Source organism: Mixophyes fleayi, chromosome 2 (assembly GCF_038048845.1).
Source record: "Mixophyes fleayi isolate aMixFle1 chromosome 2, aMixFle1.hap1, whole genome shotgun sequence".
NCBI classification, from domain to species: Eukaryota; Metazoa; Chordata; class Amphibia; order Anura; family Limnodynastidae; genus Mixophyes; species Mixophyes fleayi.
The window spans coordinates 127,016,962-127,040,659 of NC_134403.1; the positions used below are offsets into that span (position 1 = coordinate 127,016,962).

At 39.1% G+C, this 23,698-nt stretch overlaps 1 protein-coding gene across 3 annotated transcripts in view; it reads left to right on the top strand.

The window, feature by feature from the left end:
- NALCN (sodium leak channel, non-selective) overlaps positions 1–23,698 on the top strand; it is a 431,975-nt gene that overhangs the window by 234,768 nt on the left and 173,509 nt on the right. For all 3 annotated transcript variants that reach the window (XM_075199955.1, XM_075199956.1, XM_075199957.1), the window contains 3 exons: positions 550–681; positions 9,701–9,868; positions 10,496–10,687. In XM_075199955.1, coding sequence (XP_075056056.1) covers positions 550–681; positions 9,701–9,868; positions 10,496–10,687 — 492 coding nt within the window. The remainder of the gene's footprint in view (positions 1–549; positions 682–9,700; positions 9,869–10,495; positions 10,688–23,698) is intronic.

Here is a 23,698-nt window from a genome sequence, read left to right on the forward strand (position 1 = left end):
GAGGAAGCTGTACTTTTATTAGACCATTTGTGATTTTAGTTACATTCTCAATTCCTGTACATCCATGTTTCTGTCCATGGTTACTTTTTACCATACCCTTTCAAGTGTAATATTGCGCATAAAGTTTATGCTATAAAATATGGTGCAAACCAATATTGACGTCACTATACTATAATTAGCACATTACCCTTTAACGTCTATTGTGACAAGTAATGCTTTGCTGCATCCTTTGGAGGATTAGCAATGCTTTTACTCTGACATAATGACACATTTAGTTCACCAGATAAAGGATGTCTTTAATTCACTTCTTCATTAAACCTTTTTTTTCCACTTAGTCAAGCAACTCGATGTAAGGTTAAAAGCCACGCTGATTTCAGTTTGCATGAATACTCTATAACATTTTATAAAATTACTGTTGATTGTCACATATTTATAATAAGAAATATCTATTCATTCACGTGACACCAACAAAATGTGAGTATTACTTTTTTGACTACTGTCGTGGATTAATTTCTATTTTCTGTCTTCTTTGTACTTGTCCATGTGCAGAAAATGATGAGATCGTCCATTTTCCACATGTTTATTCTAAGCATGGTTGCAGTGGATGTAATTGTAGCTGCCAGCAACTACTACAAGGGAGAGAATTTTAAAAGACAATATGATGAGTTCTATCTTGCCGAGGTGGGTATACAAATTGCTGTTTCAAGTGGTTATGTATTTACTGTTCAATATACTTATAAATTATTCCCTAAAGATCTCCAGCAACGTATTCCCAACGCGTTCAAATTCTTTTGTGTGACAATGAATAAAGGCTGTCAGCCAATAATCCGGAAGCTAGTTTCCAGAAATAAAATGTCAGTGGTAATGAGCTGATGCTTGAGTGGAACCTCTGAAGGCATCCATGATGGTTGCTAAGCTGCTTATTATCATCAAGAGTTCAACCGACAGGAACACTTATATAACATTTCTCAAACCTTAAATGGCACATCTTGTAAGAACATGGTTCTATTAAATATAATTAGTGGAAAAACTCATTTTATTTCCTGATTTTCTTCAAAGATCAGTCACCACATAAGTACTTCATGTGTTAAAGTTCTAATTGTGACTGGGATGCTTTTCGGTACAAATATAGTTCATATCTGTTGAAAACGGCAAGCCCTGTTTTTGGTGTATATGTAGATTAACTGAGTGTGTTGAGTCTTTCAGGACCTATTCAAAAAATAAAAAATCATCTACACTCTATTTTGTGCCATTTCTAAATTCTTTCATTGAACTTAAGTAGCAGAGACATTCACCATATAGTTACACCATTATACAGTAGCCAGTGTAATTACGTTTGCTAACAGAATTGTTTTACTCTGCAGTATGGTGGCCTAGCATTACCAGATATTAATCTAAATGGAGGCCACATTACTTTGAAAAGATTTTTATGGAAGAGTCCTAGTTTTCTAAATCTTTAATTATGCAATTATTGTTGTTGCAACCCCCTTATATTCAACCTGCCTATTTCAATGTTTTGTTATTTGATTGAGCCAACATGACACTTCCACATTTAACAGAAAACCCTCCGCATCTTCTTACTAGTCTCAAGTTTGAGGCTCCTCTGTAATATCCCCTGTACTTTATAGCCTTTTTGCCCTGCCAGGTACAGTCAAAACTTAATTTGTGGCATGCTGTAGCTTGGTATAAAAAAATGCAAGATACTAGTCCTTTCTTGGTTTGAGTATTGCATACAAAAATCAGCTTCAAGTTCCCAGTTAGCAAGTTTGCCATGTATCAATATGACATAGAGTTGAGTTGAAGATATATATCTGGAAATAGATGTTGCACAATAAGCCAAATAAATGTGAACTTTTAACACCTCTTACCAATCTAGTTTGCATATATTAGTTACCAAATTTGCCTTCCACATTCCTCTCCCTCATGACTCTACAATTTTGGGTATAATAACTCTTTATTTCTATTCATATTAAGAGAAACAATCAAAGTTGGTTAAAGGCAATCCAGAAGGTCCTAAAATTCTCATGGCTGCAACGGTGGTGGTGTCGAAACACCGTAACAGAATCCTACCATCCCCAAAGTTGTCCTTATAAAAGCCACCAATGGTTCAATGAACAGAGAAAATGACAATTGACTGGTAACTCTTTGTAGTGGCAAACTCTCTAATAGCTGTTGACACTGGACCCAAATTCTCCCGTGGAGGGGTGCACTTTTAGTAATATTACCAATTTGATAAAATCAGGGCCAGAATTCAATCACACTCCACAAATAAAAGGCTATTAAAAACATTAGATGCTTCCGTGTAGGTATGGAATGATAGTTTTATTCCCTTTATTAGTACATTGCATATATAAATTCAGTAGAATGTAATAGATCTGGTAAATCTGTCTGAACCTCTGGCATCATATCCTTCTTCATTTTGAAACTGGGTGATTGTTACTATTTATCTGTTAAATAATGAAGAATGCCTTTGAAATTTCCCAAACATTCAAATGTAGGGAGCAAACATGTATTGTCGTTTATTGTATATTTTACATCGTTGTCCTAAGGGGGAAGAACAATAATAGTAAGATAAAACAGATTGACCCTCCTCTTTCATATTTGACTAAATTAACCAGGGGAGCCATGCATGGGTTAATCATGGCCAGGTCCATGTGGGAGAGACTGGCGTGTGAGATAGAATAACAAGAATATGGATGTCTGAGCTGCCATATAGCAAAACCTCCAGCTCCTACAGAAAATTGGTTAATTTTCCAAGTAACTGTGACGGCTGGAAAGTGTAGTGGCATTGTAATTTCCCTTGGCAAGATTAGAAACATTCTCTTTATCACACACATAATCAACTGGGACCTAAAATATACGTAAGAAAAGGATAAATATAAGCTAATAAAGATACAATGCCCTCAGTCCTCTAGCACATAGGGCCTCATTTAGAGTTGTATATAAAGATGCACCTGCACACTTCTGTGTCTACATTTTGAGTTGCATTTTATCATTAACTTGTAAATTTGTATACAGCTTATGGATGCGCAAAGGTATGCTTTCTTATTTACATATCTAAAGATATGTCTAATCTAAAATAGAATGCATCTCGAAGGGTGTGGCTAACCTGCGCCTGCACACCCTTAGTGCATTGCACTTGCACATAAACGCCACTGGTCCGCCTGTCAAATTGTAAACGGCTATAAGGACAACTCCAAACATGAGCTCAAGTTGTGCACATGTGCAGTAGAGTAACTTTTATGCAAACCGCAAAGTTGCGATGCACAAATGCACCTCCGTGAAGCTCTAAATAAGGCCCAAAATTGTTCCTCTTTATTAGAACATGCATTGAAAACTAAAATATAGAGCCCTTCTGACCAAAATGGAGTATGTTGGAAACCCTGAGTGGAAGTACCACCCTATCACAAGCATTTAAGTACCTACACACTATATAAATTAATTGTTAATATCACAACTGTAATATATTTTTACTCAGATGCATCTCTTGGATGGTGAAAGACCATAGCAGGCTGATATTCCAAAAAAGTGAAGGCCATTTTATTTTGTCCCCCAGCACCTAACATCACGTTGTCACTCACCGGAGTGTGAGTGCCTCCACTCTGGTACGTGGTTCTCCATCTTTCCCGCTCACACCTGTGTGGAACCGCGGCCGTCCACCATCCTGTCGCACTGGGCATGCGCAGGTCCCTTTAACAACTACACCTGACCACTAATGTGATTGATGGATCAATCACCCCTCCCTACTTAAGGCACATGCAGCCTTAGGTAGTGGCCTGATCTTGAAGTCTCACTCCCAGTGAACTTCTATAGGTGTGCAGTTTCCAAACTGCTTCCAGCTCTACTCCTGTGTGCAGTTTGCAAACTGCTTCCAGCTCTACTCCTGTGTGCAGTTTCCAAACTGCTTCCAGCTCTACTCCTGTGTGCAGTTTCCAAACTGCTTCTAGCTCTACTCGTGTGTACAGTTTCCAAACTGCTTCCAGCTCTACTCGTGCTTCAGCTTCCACGCTGCTCCCTGCTCAACTCAACGGTGGTTCCCATACCGCTACAATGCTTCACTTCTCAGCTGATTCCGGATCTACACAACTGGGTATGCTCTAGTGACTATTGCCTATTGCTCGCATACCAGTTGTATCCATTGTTGTTTGCTGCACAGGGTACAAGTACCCATATAGACTGTGTTACTGCATTGCTTCATTTAGGACAAGCTTTCACTCAAGCTACGATATCTCCTCACGCTACTACTTAGCGTTATTGTGCATATCTGCTGTGACCAGTTTCTCCTCACTGCAAGGCATCTACTCCATACAGACTATTCATTGTGCATTCCATCTCTGCCTCACAAGACATTGCTCTACTCGCGCTGTTTCCATACAGCCACAGTTTGCCTTTCAACTTCACTCTCCTGCACCTGGACAAGTCCTCATTCCTTCTCACAGCAGTGGTACAACTTGCTGCACGCAGACCACTGACTTCCCTGCTACCTACCCGCACCTGGACAAGTCCTCCTATCACAGCGGTGGTACAACTTGCTATACGCAGACCACTGACTCTCCTATTACCTACCTACACCTGGACCAGACTCCTCACCATAGTGGTGGTACAACTTGCTGAACGCAGACCACCGACTACCCTGCTACCTACCTGCACCAGTACTATTCTTCCCATCACTACAGTGGTACAACTTGCTGTACGCAGACCACTGACTCCTCCTCTACCTACCTTCACCTATCCACGTCCACTCCTCTTGTCTACATTATCTTCAGCCTCCAGTTTACTTCTCCAAGTCGCTGACTTTCCTCTAACCATAGCTGCAAGTCGCGGACTTCCTCAGACTATCTCTACTCTCCTGCTGTTGTGTCGCTCCAATAATTCACCTGCCTGCTTTGAGGTGCGTGCCATAACCCCGCCTCTCTAGCATAGTTCCATCTGGTGAAACTCGGGTAAGCAACTCCTAGTGCCCGTGACACACGTGAGAGAATGTTTGGTATTAGCTGTCAGTGCACCAGTGTGTTAATTGAGCTGTTGCATGTCATGCCTGAGGATATAATGCCCTCTTTCATAGCCTCCATCTGTTTGGTGTGAATTCTTATTTACTGGACATTCTTAAGTGTAGGCTCGGAATCAGGGTCCAATTGAACATGAGAATTACCAGGAACAGTGGGAGCTATGACCTTTCTTATACCAGTGACCTTCCATGCCTATTATAAGTGGGTTTCTAAAGAAATGTAGCAGCTGTGACCTGGACATTCACTGTACGCAGTAAATGATCCCTGTCTCCCCCTCTCTCCCCTCCACACAGAGGAGTTTACGAGTGTTTCACTCTAGATATAGCATGTCTGTTGGACTGCTTAGTGTTTTGGTGTCTGCACCATCGTGGCCCATTGGGTATGCTCTTGTTGTTTGGACTTGGTCATCTCCAGCATATAGCAGGAATCTATATCATCTCCAGATATGCTAGGTGTAGTAGAGAGCTGAAAATGGCCAATTTACAAGGCTCTGTATATGAAAGCAACAGTACTGCGACAGAGCTGTCCATGCTCACATCACTGGGAAGGCCATGCCCCTACCAGATTGTGAGTTTTTAATGCATCATGACACTATAATGTAAGAATTACCAAATCAGTGACTAATTTCTACGATCTTCTTAAGAAGCTGCGGTTTTAGTTCATCAAAACTACACTGTAACATAATCATCAAATGTTACACAGCTTCCTGACACTAGGTAAACCCACCAGCCCTAGCTATCATCCAGCTGCTATTCAGCGTCAGAAGCCCTGGCCACCAGATTCCACAATTATTTTATTCTTAACAAACACACCCAATGGATGTGTAACTGTGGCACCAAGTGTTGATGAACTATTTTCTCGTGTACCACCGCTATCCTATATAGCAGTTCACTTTTTATTATAAAATAAGATGTCAGTGTCTTGACTGTCCTTTCAGATCCCACGATGACACCACTCTGTAAGAATTACCAAATGAGTGACTCTTTACTCCGGTTTTCTTAACACGTTGCTGTTTTATTTTGTCACAACAACACTGTAGCATAATCATCAAATGTCCCACGGCTTCCTGACACTAGCTAAACCCACCAGCCCTAACTATCGTCCGGCTGCCATTCAGCATCAGATGCCCGCCCACCAGATCCCACAATCCTTTTATTCTCGGCAAACATACCTCAGGAATCACACCCATGTTGTGCACATGTGAGTAAAATTCTTCCTCAAGATGACAGCAGGATCCTTAATCCTGTATGTACCTTTCCCTGGGGAACGGGTCCTATTCTGGTTACCAGACCATGGTAAATTGTTCCCTTATCCACAATACATTTGTAGCAAATACTACTTAAAATAATCCAGGTCAAGGCAGGAGACAGCTGGAGTGCTGCAGGGCAGAAGCAAAACTACAGATTTAAAAAATTGGAATTTTGGGAGCTTCTAAGAAAACAATGGGATTAATGAGACAAAATAAACCAATGACCAAAGGGCATCCAGTGATCTGACACCTCTTGACATATTGTAGTTTACAACAGTACTTATAAGCAAGGCAGTGTCAGTCACCAACGCATTGCTGTTGTATCATTATATAGCTTTACATTTATAGTCCTATCTAATTCAATGATCCATAAAGTAAGATTGTCCAATGTTCTACTTTGATTGATATGGAATCCTTGCCTGATGTACGATGTTATCTCTTTAAATCTTTTTTTTTTTTAAACAAAATGAAAACATGCAAGACAAATGAATTTAAGCCTGCATTAACAAACTAGGCATACACCAATTCATTCACACATATATCTAGACCTGTCAACTTCATAAGACAGATTTTAATATGAGTGCAACTATTGTAATGGTCAAGACTTTCTTTTACATTTTCTGCTGCTGATAATCGAGAACAGATCTGTTATACAGTCCCTACTCTTGTATAACAAATTATACACAGGTAACACAAATTTAAATTACTTTTTCTACTCCACTAGTGTTGTTGAGGTAGTTAATTTCTTATTACATGTGATTCGTTTGTAGCATAAAACAACATCAGTCTCAAGAAGACTCTTGATTCCTGTGATCCCCGGAGGATATTACTGTATGGTGGATATTACTGTATGGTATACCACTACTTAACGATACTCGGATGTTGCTTCCCTGTTTGGCAAAAGGATAGGTTCATGAAATTTATCAATGAGTGTACCCTCTGGATCTTCCTCCCCCAAATCAACAGCACCCAAGTTTAATTAAGCCCCCCTCCTTCCAACCAGCCCCGACCTGAAATTAATATCATTCACATTTAATAAATAGACCTATGTCCCCCAACCAGCCCTGAAATTATATTATGTCCCTCCAATGAGCTCCAACATTAATTTAATAGTTTTCACATTAAAGAAATTAATTATTTTCACCCCAATTATTAATAATTAGTACTCATATTTAATAAATAGCCCTCTTTCGCCATAAACTCTGCCCCCTCATTCAATTAATAGCCCCCAAATCATCCCAGCACTATAATGTGGGGTGATGGAACTATAAATTTAAATAGGCAGGACATTGACGACACTATTATATTAAATACCCCCCACTATCAAAATAAATAGTGCACACTCACCACTTATTTGTTCCCAACCACCATTATGAACCCCTTGCAATTTGGAAAACCATAATACCTAATTTATCAGTTTATATCATTAAACAGCAATGTAATGTATAATTGCATACAGTTTGAATAGTAAAATAAAAAAACAGAAACATCCAATAAGGTTTTAAAAATTACAGGAATACAAAACTTATTTTATAACATATAATTGTATTTTGTTCTGAGTAGTGAAATAACTTTACTACTACTTTTAAATTAATAGCACAGGCATCTATCCCAAAGCATTAAGAGCCCCCCTCTCTCCTCCCCCACGCCTAGCTGTTTTCATATGGACATCAGCAGGGGAGAACATGCACGACCGTCTGATCCTGCAGGCCACCATGGAGTGCATCATTGCCTTATCCAGGTTCGGGGCTTGTAGTCTCGGAGGGCCGCTGCTGCCTCTCTTAGATGAATGTCAGCCTGATATTGTCAGGACTCGGGACAACCGTAACTAATACAACTGTGTGGCAGCCCACTGCTTTAGAAGTTAAAAACAGAGTCCACCACCAGCATGGGGTTAGTCTTCCGTTCAATGTCTGATGGCCGACACAGTGGCTTCACCCAAGTCCTGGCGCTCTAGGCAGCTGCCTAAATGTAGCGCCGGGCCTGACTCTAGGGCAAATTCCATTTCTTAAGCTGATGCTTCACAGCAGTAAAAGAGGCTCTTTTACTTTTATATCTCAGCAGAATTTTCTGCATATATGGAGACTTTATTTTTATTATATTTTAATTCACTAATGTAATGTTGTGTGCTACGTAACTGTGGCTCAACAGTTGATAGAGAGGGAAAGTGCTCTGTTCCAAATGTTTCCTACAATCCGGATTCTACAAATGTCTCCCTTTGTGCACCCTCTGCATTCCACGCACTTCAAGATTGTTGTATCTAGAACAGTTTCATGATGATCTAATTTGTTTCTGTAAGTGGCCTGTCGTCCTTTCTCTTAAATCCTCACTAAGTGGGGGGTGTCCTATAATTTGCTGTACTTATTTCAGCAGCATTGTTGTTCTTTGAAATTTTGCACAATCTGTCTAATTAGGGATAGCTCCACTTTTCCCCTTGAATATGTGTTGTCAGAACATTTTTGAATAGCATCGAAGATCTGAATCTGAGTGGGTAACCTGCCAGCATCCTATGCTGGGCCTCAAACCATAAAGACTCTGTGTTACCTGTAAAGAAACACATGTCACTTCAGAAGCCTTCTGACACCATCAAGTATGAAGAGCTGATTAATCCCTAGGGGTATGCGAGGCCAAGCTGCCACGTGCCACCTCATTGCTATGCACTTTTTCTTGGCCCTGGTAATCTTGCGTCTTACATGTACCAACAATGTTTGCTCGATTTTGAGCCAGGCTCTGGGTGATCTGCACAGTCTTCACAGCCACCTCTAAATCTAAATAAATAATTGATGATGATAAATGAACTGCCACATAGACAGGTGTGTCTCAGGCTGGAAAGGAGTTAAAAAGCAAACATGTCTTCCTGTGTCCTGAGGTAGCCAGTCTTCTCGAAATACACCAGCATTTCTACTAATAAAGTAGTTTCTGGCTAGTTTATCTGGCATTGAATGAATACAACATGCCATTCAGACTTGAAATTAATGTAAAACGTTCAAAAAATAATAATTATTCTCCCATTTGTTAAGAAAAACAACACATAAACTGCTTCATACATAGTAAACATAACAGTTAACACATTCTGTGGAGAGGAGTGCCTTTAAGGTTAGTCAATTGAAAAGTCCTCTGAATTTCAGTAAGTATCTTCACTACTGCTACAGCCCAAAACAAACCTTTGACCTGAGAAATACATTCTGTATAGAATATTGGTCACAATCTGAAGTGTGGGGAATTCAATTCCCCCCGAATTAGCGCAGCGTTAAATCTATTACCGTTATTATGGTACATTTAACCCAGCATTGAATCTACCGTAATAACGGTATTCAAGCGCACTATTACCGTAATAACGGTAATAGTGCGCAGGCCGCATTACTTTTACAGTAACGCGATCAATTGAATTCCCCCCTAAATGTGTTGCATAGTTAATTTGTTTCATTTCCCCTTCCAACAGGTAGCATTTACTGTACTTTTTGACTTGGAGGCTCTATTGAAGATTTGGTGTCTAGGATTTACAGGCTATATTAGCTCCTCTCTTCACAAATTTGAACTGCTCCTTGTAGTTGGAACAACTCTTCACATTTATCCAGTTCTTTACCACTCTCAGTTTACCTACTTTCAGGTACGTGTTGCAGCTGGCTTTCTCCATGTCTTTCTACCAGTAATATGAAGATCTCATTTCGACAGGTATAGCCAATGTTTTGTATATTTTGGAGACATCATTTTAGTTCCTGGAAGTCTATAGCCTGTGAATTGGTCTTGTGTAGTGCAGCATATTGAAAGAGGATGTCTCATTTCCTTTACTTAATGTATCGCCTTAACTACCTCTTTCTGCACAAAGAAAAAAAATGCTTGAAATCAGAGTATTCTAAAAAATAAAGGTTACTACACTGTATGCAACTCTTTCTTAATCAGTCATTTTTTAACCATTTGAAAACTGACCCTATAGCTGCTATAAGCACCTCAGTATACTGTGGTGTGATTAAAGACCTAAGAGAAATATAATTTTAAAATAAAGACATCCGCATCTAGGGATAGTTCCTGTAGCTTTTTATTAGTATTCCAGTGCAAAGATAAGAGTATGGACACTGGGTAAACATCACATTTTATGTTATTTGATCAGTTTTTCCCCTAAAGAGACAAACTACAATTTAACATAAGCCAAGTGTGCATGCATTAGCTGAAAGTAAATGTAATAAATCATTTGTGTTATTAAAAAATGTTGCAGTTGACATTTTCTTTTTTGCAGGTTCTTAGGGTAGTTCGACTGATCAAGATATCACCTGCTCTGGAAGACTTTGTATATAAAATATTTGGACCTGGTAAAAAGCTAGGAAGCTTAGTGGTATTCACTGCTAGCCTGTTGATTGTAATGTCAGCAATCAGCTTGCAGATGTTCTGCTTTGTGGAAGAGCTAGATCGTTTCACCACATTTCCCCGGGTATGTAATCACTAAAGTGTATCCATCATATTACAATGTATATTCTAGGAGTTCTTCGTCATGCATAACTCTTTTTTATTAAGTAAGTCAGAAAAGATAACAAAAGATTGCATATTTTTTTGTGTTTTTTAAACAAATTTTATTTATTGAATTTTATTATATCAGTGCAATAAAAAAGCATAATATAAACACAAAGAAAAAAAGTATTAAATTTAGAATCAAATGTATACAATTAATCATAGTTGCCTACTCTCCTGAATTCCTGGGAGTCATCCCAGACTCCTGGGAGAGTAGACAAACCTCCCGGTTATCGGCAATGTCTTTAGTTGAGCGGTGGAGGGGGGGGCTTATGACGTGATTTCCCGTGTCATCATGGCCCCTTCCCCCCGCTGTTATAAACTTAGAAAGATTATGACAAGTTATGGGGCGGGGCCACGATGACAGGATTCACCGAGCCCCGCCCCCACACGCCCACCTCTCCCCAATCTCCCGCATCACAACTTGCCAAAGTTGGCAAGTATGCAATTAATGAAGGACATTTCCAAATCCCATCAAAAGTAATGATGAGTACTTTTAGTAGTTTGTTAAAAGCATGGAGATAAGGACAAAAATATGTGGAGGGGGGGGGGGGGGATTGGGATAGGAGAAAGGACAATACGTGGTTTGAGCTAAAATTAAGGAAAATTGTTTATTAGATACTCCCTATGATCAAAATTGCAGAGGAAAGCATAGTGTAGACTATTATGTTTTATAAATACCAAGCAACTCACAGTGGGCGTGTTGTTAATATTATTGTGTGATAAACATATAGAGAAATAACTGGGTTTTCATGTTTTGTCCCCAGAGCAGAGAGCTACTTTCTTCGAGCAAGGAGTCAGTTAGGAATCAGTAACGTTTAATTCTTGTGTGCTGCAATGTGAACAGATGAGGTGTGCTGATGTAGCGAGCAGTGATTAGGTCTCTGTGCACTTTACATGTGGGAGACACACAGTCAGCGGATCCTGCCCGCATTGCTTGTAAAGTGCAGACAAAATTATGGTCTGAAAAAGTCCCTTTATGTGGAAGTGTTACCAGACCATAACAGACTTCATAACAATATGGGTCTGAATATACCACTTATAGGGGCAGATTCAATTGGCCACGATGTGTCTAAAAACATTGCAGCTGCGCATTTTTACTGATGTTACGGTAAAAATTAACGCTTACTTTTGTTCGCACCTCTATAGAGGCCGTCCTGGGGGCACCTCATGCGGATTTTTGTGGAATTCAATCTGCCCTATAGAGTCTAATCGGTAATGGTGGAGAAGAGTGAATGCTGCGGTCTCAGGGAATTTACACACCAATAACTTAAAAGATTGTGGTTCTGATATATCCATTAAAGCAATGATAGGCAACCTGATACACTTCAGGGGCTGCATGGACGGCTCTCTAAACTTCAACCACACATTACCTTTAATATCAGTAATATGTTAAATAATACTTGTAATCAAAGACAGTGAGACCTATCTGTAATAACATATTAACAGGCATTTTAAACAAGTGCTGCAAGCTATAGCAAACAAATCTGACCTTAAAACAGGAAGGGACTGGGATCCGCAGGTGAAGGCTCGGAGGGCTGCATGCTGCCCATCATCGTATTAAAGGGTGACAAATATATTTACCATAGTTGATGTGGGGAAATTCCAGTCTATCTGAGATGATCAATCAGGAATTATACATCAATCTGTAACCATTTCTTTATAGCACAGTATTTTCTTATAGTATGAGACTAATATTGTAGACTGTAGGGATTCTGACAATACTGCGTATCAGTCTGTTGTAATGGAAAAATAAATGTTAATGAACCACTGTTTCCCTCTAGATATTAGAGCATTCAGTTAATTTAATTGTTAAAGTGTTAAATATTCAATATACTTGATGCAGCAGACTCAAAGCTTGACACAACTAACTACTTGCCATCCCACCCAACATCCCAACCGACTCAACATCCTTTACGTCAATGGACATCACAACACGTATGTACCAGAACAAAAAATACCCATTAACTACACATTTTACCTCCTTAAACTATTCCCATCATTGCACTCATTACCTTATTCATATTTCCACCTGCATGTGTCACATACGGCTCAGGTTTTGGTTCATGTACCCATAGAACATGGTCCCAAGTGTCTTTAATCCAAAATCTGTTATATTAATACTGTTTTGTTTGTGTTGAGTGTCAAAAAAATCATCATTGTGGGCATCCTATTCACTTATCAACATTAAATAATTTGCCAGTACTAGGATGCAAAGTGTTGCAACCTAGTACTGGCAGGACATCTTGAACTTTTAGGTTTGGATATAGGGTGAGAACCTAAATAATTTTTCTCATTGGGCATAGAAGCAAATATTTTGTTAAAGCCAGGGCTGGATTTGTAAGAAGTCTACAAAGAGCAATGCCTTTCTCAACACTATGCATTTATGGAGATTAATATCTCTAATGAATATATTACTGATTTATTTTTATATTACTTAACTTTTCATAGTATTTATGTAGCATATATTAATGTGCTCCAAATCCTTCCTGGTCTCACCTTCGTTACTGCCCTCCATTATATTATATATGGGATGGATTGAGGTCAAAACAACAAAATCTTAAAACTGTTGTCTTGTGCAACTTAATATGGTGGAATAGTGGAAACTGGTAGCATTTGGAATGTTTATGTTGTCTTAAAAGAAGAAGATCAATGTGATCTTTTGCTGTAATTTTCTAACAATTTACTGACCTCTACCATAGTGATGGATGGCACAAGGAAATTGTATGTGACTCAATTGTCTCCCATTAAAGTGTCTAGAAGCTTCCAGGAAGTACGAATGTGAAGATAATGTTGACACAAGGATATTTTTGCACTTGCTTGTTTCTAGGTTATATGAATAATTTAGATTTTCTTTTTACAACAGTTTTTTGTGATCTGTTTTCCTATGTTTTTAGAGTCAATCTTATCTGATAAAATTTAAATTGTTATTACATTGAAATAAGTATTGTTCATATTTAATAACACCCTAAATAAAAAAGGAGGCTATGGAAAACATATTGAATTATGACTGCTAGTTTCTCGATTGTTTCAATTTTCTTTTTACTGTTTTTTAAAATCAAAAGAGTAATCACTTTTCACAACACCACTTACACGGCAGTTCTACAGCAACTAATAAATAGCTGTAGAGTATGTCGAAGCCGTATAAATAAATGTTAATAAGAATAACTAGCAACTGGGTTTTTAGAGCATGACAAGGACCAGTTCTGAGTCTGAGACAGTGATTCATCTCATGCTCAGAATACACAGTAGGTACTCATAGTGCTGCCATGTAAATGATATTCTCAGAAGTGAATGCTCCTTTAAGAGACAAGTGTTTGCAGATTGTAGACGTTTATTTATGTATAGTCACTGGGAAATAGTTTCCTTTAGGATAGTGTCACACAGGCTCCTTGTTACTCCACATATAAAGCGGCTTATAGCCTTCCCACTCTCTCCCCTCACAGCGGGGACTGATGCCTTCTCTGCCAGTGGTGCGTGGTTTATTGTCTAGTCAACAGGACACTGTCAATGTCTACACCTTTGGTCTCTTAAATTTGTATTTTGGTTCCGTCGGATTCCTGGTTTGACCATGGCTACTCTAAATATTCTTCAGCTTCTCGATTTTGGTCCCATTTTTATATCTGTCTTGACTTCGGCTACCTTGAATATTGTTTTGTTTAAGTTTCGTGCTTGGCTTGGATCTCCTGGTACTGACCCGGCTAGTTCACTATACTCTGTCTGGGACTCCAGCTCAGGCCCTAATAAAGGGGGGGAAAAATTTCCCCTGGCCTCCAATTGACAGGGGGCCTCAAAATTTTCCAACTTTTTGTGTTCCGTTTTTTTTGTTTTTATTTTTGTTTATATTTATGCATTTGCTAACTTGGCAATTCCCAAGTAATAAAAGTTCAAACCTAGCACCTAACCATGTTTATTGGTTAAATTGGCATAACGCACAGTGGTACATGTGCTTATATGCTCTCTCTGTGCATGATGCATCTATCCACACAGACACATGAGAACGTCACCTGTCCTTGAGATTTGCTGGGGTTAGTGATTCACAACTTCGCAAGGGAATAGTTTGTTTATAATTAGGGAACTGGAATGGACTGTTTGATGTTCAACGTTACTCAAGGAAATGCAGAATTGGTGTGTTAGGTAAGTTAGTTCCATCATTTTTTTATTATTACAATGCTCATGCTTGTATAGATTCAACAGGTTTTGTTTTTATTAATCCATTTTGAAATATCACTTTTTTTATGTGATCAACTGAACGCTTTTTAAAGGTAAATAGCATAAATTAGGTAAACGTAGGAAGAGAGAGAAAGAAGATGTGTATAACGGGGCACTCAGAAGTCTTTTGTTAAATAAAACATGCACATAAGCTTTATTGATGTACATTAAATTTGTCTTGGTATTTTACCAAGAATTCCCTTTAGAGTTATAAGATCCAAGTGATATTAGCGAAATCATTAAAAAATGTATTTTGGGTATGAAAAGATAATATATAAAACTATTAAAATAGCAGCTGCACACTGCTATAGCGCGCTGCTAGTCTAAGCTCCTATATGGTTGTATTGTACTTTCCTGTAGCCATAAACAGTTACTAACTCCTTATCTGCCTATATCAATATAAACCGGCAGTATGGTCTGTGTAGCCCTGATAGACAATATATTTTCAAAACCTATAGTCCAGTAGGTCTCTGATATGACATTCCCCTCCTTCTATTGTTCATATAGTATCCAGCAAGACTAGCTGATTTGTGCGTTACTTTTATCTGATTCTTATCTCGGATATTTCTTAATTATGCTAATGAAGCACTTATTCACACACTCCGGCTAGCTTGCTTCAATATTCTGCTACCTAACTGACAATATAGTTTACATTAATATAGTATAGAGGTAGGAGCGAGCGGCGTGCATGGTCTCGCCAACGCACGTTTTGCTAATAGCTTTTTCAAGGCAAGCCAATCTGGCCTCTCTATTGGTTCTGAATAGTGGTAGATCCTCCCCTTTTCACGTCATACCTAGCAACGTTTATAAGCAGCCGTCAAGCCTGATATACAAATGACATAGCTGTCGACCAGTGGTAAGGATTAACCCACCCACCTATGAACATGATTGGATGGCAGAAAAGAAATGTAAACATAGAGTTAGAACTGAAACTTAACCTACTGCCATGCATCCAAACACTCAAGATTACAATATTCCAACTAAGAGATGTATAGAAGTGTGGGGAACATTAAATCCAGATGGAATTGTTATGGTATATACACCGGAAACCAGATAAGGTAAGTAATAATAGAAACCTTCTTAGTTCTAGATCTGACCGTTTCAATCAAGGATATAAACTCTTTTAGAGTAGGAGATCATTGAACCGAACAGTTCCTATAGATTAATGATAATAAATATCAAGGGTCAAATTAAAGATTCTTCTGTTTATATCTGTATATTAACAAAGTCTACTATGTGTAGACTTTAATAATCTCCTCCTCCTAAACCTTGTGAGTGTTGTGCTGAATCCTGCGATTACTTACTTTGGAACTCTGCAAAAAATGTACAGTATATTCAGTTCCTCTCCACAAAGGTTGAAAACTCTGAAAGAGCATCTCCCTGCTTCACTCTATAATATATCCACAACTAGATGGTCTGCACACATTGATTCTGTCAAACCAGTTGAACATCATTTGCATTCTTTGGGAGTGGCTTTATCAAATATTGAAATTCTCAATCTCACTGCACAAACTCGATCAGAAATTCAGTCCATTAAGAAATACTTGTCAAAATTTTAATTTGTTCTAATTCTATCTTTGTGGAAAAAGCTACTTACAATGATCGACCAAACTACCCTCCTTATTGAAGCACGCAATGCTGCATATTGGACTTTGACCTGAACACCATCAAATGTCTTATCAAAGACATATAACAGATGCTCGGTAAATGGGATGAGATTATAGAGTGCAAACAGAGTTCTCCACTAGTCGTCACTTACTTACTCATTCCGATGCCGAAGGCACAATAGGGTCAGCGTTTTCTATGTAGTCATAGACTCCATTCTGTCTGGTATTCATTGTCAATTTACTTCATTGGAAGTAATTTGTAACTAGTTTAAGTTTCTTTGGGAGTAATGAAGACATGTTCTCCACAGCTGAAAACTTTCAGCAACAATACAAGAAAGATATTGCCCAAGATTTCAGTGACAAACTAATTTTCCTGAAGCGAATTTATAGTACAAGTTTAAGTTGAAACTCAAGCCAAAGGAACTTCTTACAGAAATCCTAGAACTAGGACTTTCTGGGGTGTTTCCCATCATCAAAAGTGCTTTGCGCCTTTTCCTCAGTTTCCCAGCATCTATTGCTTCTGGTGAACGAGCGTTCAGTGTGCTGAAGAATGTAAAAACTATCGCTCAACTATGGGTCAAGAGCGATTGAATGGGCTGGCAATGCTCAATATTAACTGTGATGTGGCACAAAAGTTGAAATTTTCCAAACTGATTGCTGTATTTGCAGAATTAGCGCTGTATTGCTATACTAGTTTTTGTATGCATACGTTTTAGAGGATATCTGGTGGAATTCTTTTAGTTATAGTATCAGCAGCTATCCTCTTGTGCGCGGTCAGTTTCTTTCATTATATTTTCTCACCATCCTTTCCCGTATTCACTTTCTCATTGAAGTTATAGTTTACAAATAAACTGTAAAATATCAGATGTATGTGTAAAACATTTGGCTCATGTAGATATCTTTTGTTTTAGTTTTCATTTTTCTTTCACACATGTACATGACACTCATCCCGACTTGCTCGGTGGAAATCTTCAGCAGAATGTAAGTACCTGGGGTGTTTTTTTCTGTTTGTCAGTGTAGCACATTCTGCCATTCATCAACTCTTATTTTTAGTTTGATTGAGTTGTTTAGCCACAAATCATATAGAATATTAGAAGCATTGACCTTGCTCATTGCAAGCCTGTATGTAGTATTTTGTTGAGGGAACAGGCAGCTCTTCTAAAGGGCATTGTTGTTATATAAATAAAAATAAGGTGTCACCCCCAGCAAATTACACTTTTGTGCTAAGCAATCTGATGTAATGATTTGTGAAAGTCCAAGTTTACAGGAACATTGTCAGTTCTGATCAAGCTGTTAGTAAACTGTTTAAAATAAATGTAGACATCTTTAGCCTGGATCTGTCAGATACATTTTTGTTTAGTCTTATGTCCCTAAAGCATAGAAAGCAAAATACAAAAACACATCTTAAGTACAAAATGTGTTGCTTTGTTTTGTTTTTTTCTGTAATATAATTATTGAAATTAAAAAGTGCATTTATATTTTGGACTTGGTTTAATGCCAATAGCATTAATTTATTTTTCTTGTAATAACAAAATATGATCACAAAATCCCTTCAATGGTAGTAATCTGCTATTTGTTACAAGATGTATCAGCTGATACAGAAGCCATACGTTCTGGTAGAGAGCTACTTCCACAGAGGGGACATTAGATAAACCATCTTTTTGGGAATGATCCTGTACTTTAGCCTGGGCAGTGAATGACAGGATTTGTTTTCCGTTAGACTCCTCATGTGGATGGCCATATTTGGCAGATTCTCCAGTCTGAGTCACCAAATCTCAAGGGGCTTTTTAGTGTGGTTGGCAGATCAGGTCCTCTGCCAGCTGGATTTACAGGTTTTATGGAAAATCATACATTTCAAATGTTTTGGGGAGTGAACCACACACACTGTACCAGGGTGTTTTGCAGATATAACCAAGGATTTGGCTACGTGTGTGCCTAGTTTAAGCTCCAGAGATCCTCAAGATCACAAAATCCATTTTTTTTATTTTTGTTAGTTAATTTTAGCCCAGAAATGATCACTTCTAGACAGTTAGTGTGGGATACCTGGATTAAGATTGGAAACCTGTCCCATTAGTTGAATGCTCATTTATTTATATATTGTTATATATAAGGTACATGCCTATTAGCTACCTGCTAAGCTATCCCACCACTAGTTGTCAGGTATTTGTAATTCCCAGGGATAGTCTCAAGTTATAAAAATTTGTTCCTGGAAATTTGTTTCTCTAGAAATTGTCGCTATGCTAAGGGGCAGACCTTGAGAGATTTTTTGTGACATATGCAATCTGCCAACACTGATGTAGTAGCAGAAAATTCCCAATATAGACAATGTTCATTTACTATGTGTGGGATTTATACTCCAAAAGGCAAATTGAAGAAGTCCACTTAAGTTAAAGCAGCAATCCCATGAAATAATTTGGTGTGGTTTTAACATTAATCAGTGTCTAAGGATTTAAAAAGAATGTCTGTATTTACCATTTTTCCTGTTAATGATTTATAATTCTGCACAGTGTCATGAACTATCGTGGCAACCACTGTCACATGGCACATGATGTAGTGAGCAGAGAGGCTTTGAAACACCCCGCTGACCTCTGTCTGTAATGTAAAATCCTCCTACTTCCTGCTTTGCCTTCTCATGACATGCTGAGAGCTGTGAACCTGTGAGGGTCTGGCAGCTATACTTTTGGTCATCAAGAGAGATTTTGAAAAGGCAATACTGATTTGTAGGAAGCCAGCTAAGAAAAATGCTTAAAAAGTACTTAACTTGCCATATGAAAAAAAATCTTCTATGTGGGATTGCTGCTCTAACTTAATGTGTGAACAAATCTGTGCTCCATAATTACTGCTGAAAATTGATTGAGTTACTGGCAGCATCTTCGCATCAAGAGCCCCACACAAAGGGGCATATTCAAATAAGCGCTAAGTGCCTCCGTAACGAACTTGAAGGCACTTAGCATTACTGCAACATCCTTCGCCTCCCATAAGGCTGCGAAGGGAAATCTGCGATATTGCGGTACCGTAATAACAAAAAAATTGCGGGTTGGGTACCTTATATTGATGCTGAAAACTCCGACATCGGTATCCCCGACATGATGGGCCCGAACCTGTAATTCCCAACACATGTCTAATAGCAACATCTTGGAAAAAAAGACTTCAAGCAATTCCGAGTAATGAACATGCCGGCAGGCTTCAATGACGTCACTTTCAAGAGACAAACTGATTCATGCTCTTAAGGTGGTAGTTTAAGGAGGCGGCGGCTGGACAATGTTGTTTAGAAAGCCTACTACATTGTCCAACCTCCGCCTTTTTAAATTACCACCTTAACAGCCTGAATCGCAGTGTGTCCTTTGAAAGTGATGTCATTGAAGCTTGTCGGCATGTTCATTAATCGGGATTGTTTGAAGTCTTTTTTTTTTCATGACGTCAGAGATTTCAGCATCGATCTAAGGACTACCACAGTTCTCACTGACCCTCTGCGCAATGGGGTAAGAGAGGATATATATATTCATAGGGAACATTTTTGGGTATGTTTACTAGTTGTTATTATATCCAGCAAATACAATGGCTCTTGAACTGTATGCATTCATTTTCTTTTTCAGTTTTTAAAAGTCTATTACTTTCTACAATATCACATACACTTTCTTTAATTCTATATACTAATAGTTTCTGCTATGTATTCTTATTCTCTGGGTTTAGTAAATTTATTTTTATTGGAGTATTTGAAATGAAAATAAATTACGTTATGACAAGTTTGATTATCATGATTAGGATTGTAGCTCTCCAAAATCTGCCTATTTCGATGCGACCTGTTTAAATGCACCTGTACAGCAGCAAAGTACCCTAGCAATTTAGTTTAAAATGTTGACAGTATGCTCACCCACTCCATCACTAACTTTACCCATACATTGTTACATCCTGTGGATGTTGATGTCATTAGGGCATACACTGATTTTTTTTTTTTTTTCAGAAACCAGTTGTCTAAGTACTAGAAAAATATGTGTTCTGCGTTTCGTGGAAATCCAGGACACACCTATACACAGGTCCCTGTATTGCAAGTGTATATCTCTTACAATATTACTTTAGAAATAGTATTTTAAGATATTTATCAGGGCATTACATCTCAAGAATTACTTGCCACCAACTATTTAATAGTGATATACTGTAGACAAATTGACATTAACTCAGAAAGGCTGTATGCTAAACAATAGAAAATAAACCAGGCTTTCGGAGCTCATTAATATATAATTTAGAGCTTCTCTTTTCTACCATGCAAATGTATGCAGGCATTTCTCTAAAACCAACTTTCAGACTTCTAGTACCTGTGTTTTTGCAAGATCCCGCTGTTAACTCTGACAGCTGGGTAGTGCAGCAAACCTGGGGATATGCACACTCATAATGTGAATGAAGTCAACAGTATATACTAATATTAAGTAATTGTGAATACAGCATTATGGTAATTTGTATATTGGAGTTATATTGCAGAATGCCTCCACTTTCTGTCAAAAACCTCTGCTAAATTCCACATGAATGGCCTCATCCTCTCTAGATTACTGGTTCACTAGGTTTCTTTTTTTTTTTACTTTACTGTCTATCCTAAACTCAGCAGATGATCTCTCTCCTCAGCTGACATTTTAGGCATGTTGCTGTTGACTCCCCATCCTCATACCTATAGCATTCCTGATTGGAAAATTGAGACTTGACCCCGACCCACCCAAACTACATTAATTTCTGGTGAAGGCACACCCATATTATGGTAAGCCACACCTCTTTTGGGAGTTGAAAATTAGGACTTTTGACAGATATAATGAATTTGGTTCAACTGGTTTATATAGTCGTGGGCAAAAATATTGTCGCTTGCCGTTTACTATATTAATGCATAATTACTTTAGGGCCTATTTAAGAATCGGATTTTTGCAACATTATTATTTTTATTATTATTATTATTATTATTATTATTATTAATATCTTTTATAAGGCACCACAAGATGTTTGCATTACTGTACAGATTACAAACATCAGACCATACAAGATATAACAACACAGAACAATAAACCACTACTAACACTCCAAAAACTGCAAACATAGCTAATACCAGTGTGGCTGGAGCAGAAGTAATAGGTATTGAGACAGGAGGGAAGAGGACCCTGCTCATGAGAGCTTGCAACCTAAAGTAAGGGCAAAAGGACAACAGGGAAATGGGGAGTCAGAGAAGGGGATATAGGGCAGGAGGAGCACATATGAGGGATGGAGGAAGAGAAAAGTGAGGTAATCAAGCAAAGAAAAAAGGTTAGGCAGATGGCTGATAAGCTTTTAAGAATAAGTAAGTTTTTACAGAGCCCATCTGAAACTGCTCAGACTAGGTGAGAGTCTGATAGAATGAGGAAGGTCGTTCCAGTGGAGGCAGGCAGCCTGGGAGAAATCTTAGATCTGGCAGTGGGATATGGTGATCAGAGAGAAGGAGAGGCGTCTGTCATTGGCCGATCGCAGGGGACAGGAGGGAGTGTGAATGGAGAAGTGGTTGGAGATGTTTGGGGCAGTGGAGTTGGAGAGGGTCTTGTAGATGAGGGTGAGGAGTTTGAAGAGGATTTTGTAGGGAAAAGGGAGCCAGTGTAAGGTTAGGCAAAGAGGGGAGGAAGAAGAAGAGCGGCATGAGAGGAAGAAAAGTCTAGCAGCCGCATTAAGTATAGAACAAAGGGGAACAAGATGGTAGCAGGGGAGGCCAGTGAGGAGAAGGTTAAAGTAGTCAAGATGTGAAATGATTAGTGCATGGATAATATTTTTTTTGTGCATTCAGCCATGGCAGTTTCAGTGGAGGGGACGGGGTGGAGGCCAGATTGGAGAGGATCAAGGAAGGAGTTGTCTGAGAGGTAACTGGTGAGGCAGTTGCAGTCCATCCGCTTGAGTAATTTAGAGGCAAATGGGAGAAGCGAAATGCGGTGGTAGTTAGAGAGTGAAATGGGGTCAAGATTCAGTTTTTTATGAATGGGAGAGATAAAAACATATTTGAAGAATGAGGGGAAGATGCCGGTGGAGAGTGACAGATTGAAGAGGTGAGCAAGGTAGGAGCAGGCAGGGGGGAAAAAGAGCAATGGAGTTGAGGGGTTGGGATCCAGGTGACAGGTTGATGGGGGAGAGGATAGTATGAAGGAGTGGACTTCTTCACAGGATGTAGAATGGAAGAGCACAAGAGTTGGAGTTTCGAGAGAGGAGAAAATGGTAGGGTCAAGAGCATCTAGATTTCATCTAGTAAGGGTAGATTTGGGTGTGGGGGGTGCAGAAGAAGAGGAAAGAGTGATGTAGAGGAGATGGTGGTCAGAGACTGGGAAGAGAGAGTTAGAGAAGTCAGAGAGAGCACATTGATAGGAGAAGACGAGGTCAATGGAGTGACCAAGACAGTGGGTGGGGGAGGAGATCCACTGAGTGAGGCCAAACAAAGAATAAAGGGCAAGAAGTTTGATGGAGGCTGAGTCAGTGGGACTGTCAATGAGGATATTAAAATCGCCTGGTATGATGAAGGGGAGGTCAGTGGTGAGGTAATGTGGAGGCCAGACAGCGTCCAAGCAGCGTTTCTGAAACTTGTCCAGAAAATGAGAAGTGGGGCCAGGGAGGTGCTATATGACTGAGACAACAAGGTGGATGGGGTAGAAGAGACAAATAGATTGGATGTCAAAGAAGGAGAATGAGAGGGAAGGCTCAGGGGATATGACTCCAAATGTACAGTTTGAAGATAGGAGGATGCCCACCCCACCTCCTGGGTGGTCGTCCGATCTGGTGGATTGGGTAAAAGAGAGGCCCTAATGGGAGAGATCAGCAGGGGAAATAGTAGAAGAGAGCCAAGTTTCGGTTAATCCAAGAAGGTTAAAAGAGTTGGTGATGAAGAGGTCGTGGACAGTTTATTGCGGATGAATCTGGAGTTCCAGAGGGCACAGGAGAAAAGGAGGAAGGGATGTAGGGAGATTGGCAGGGTTGCCAGAGCATGGGGGTGGATTGTGGTTGGGGCGGGGATAGGGGCAGGGAGTGAGGATGGGCATAGAACTGAGCGAGGAGACATGGTAAAAGACAGAGTAGAGGGTAAATAGAGTGAAGGGGAGTGGAGGGACTAGCAGAGAATGGATGAG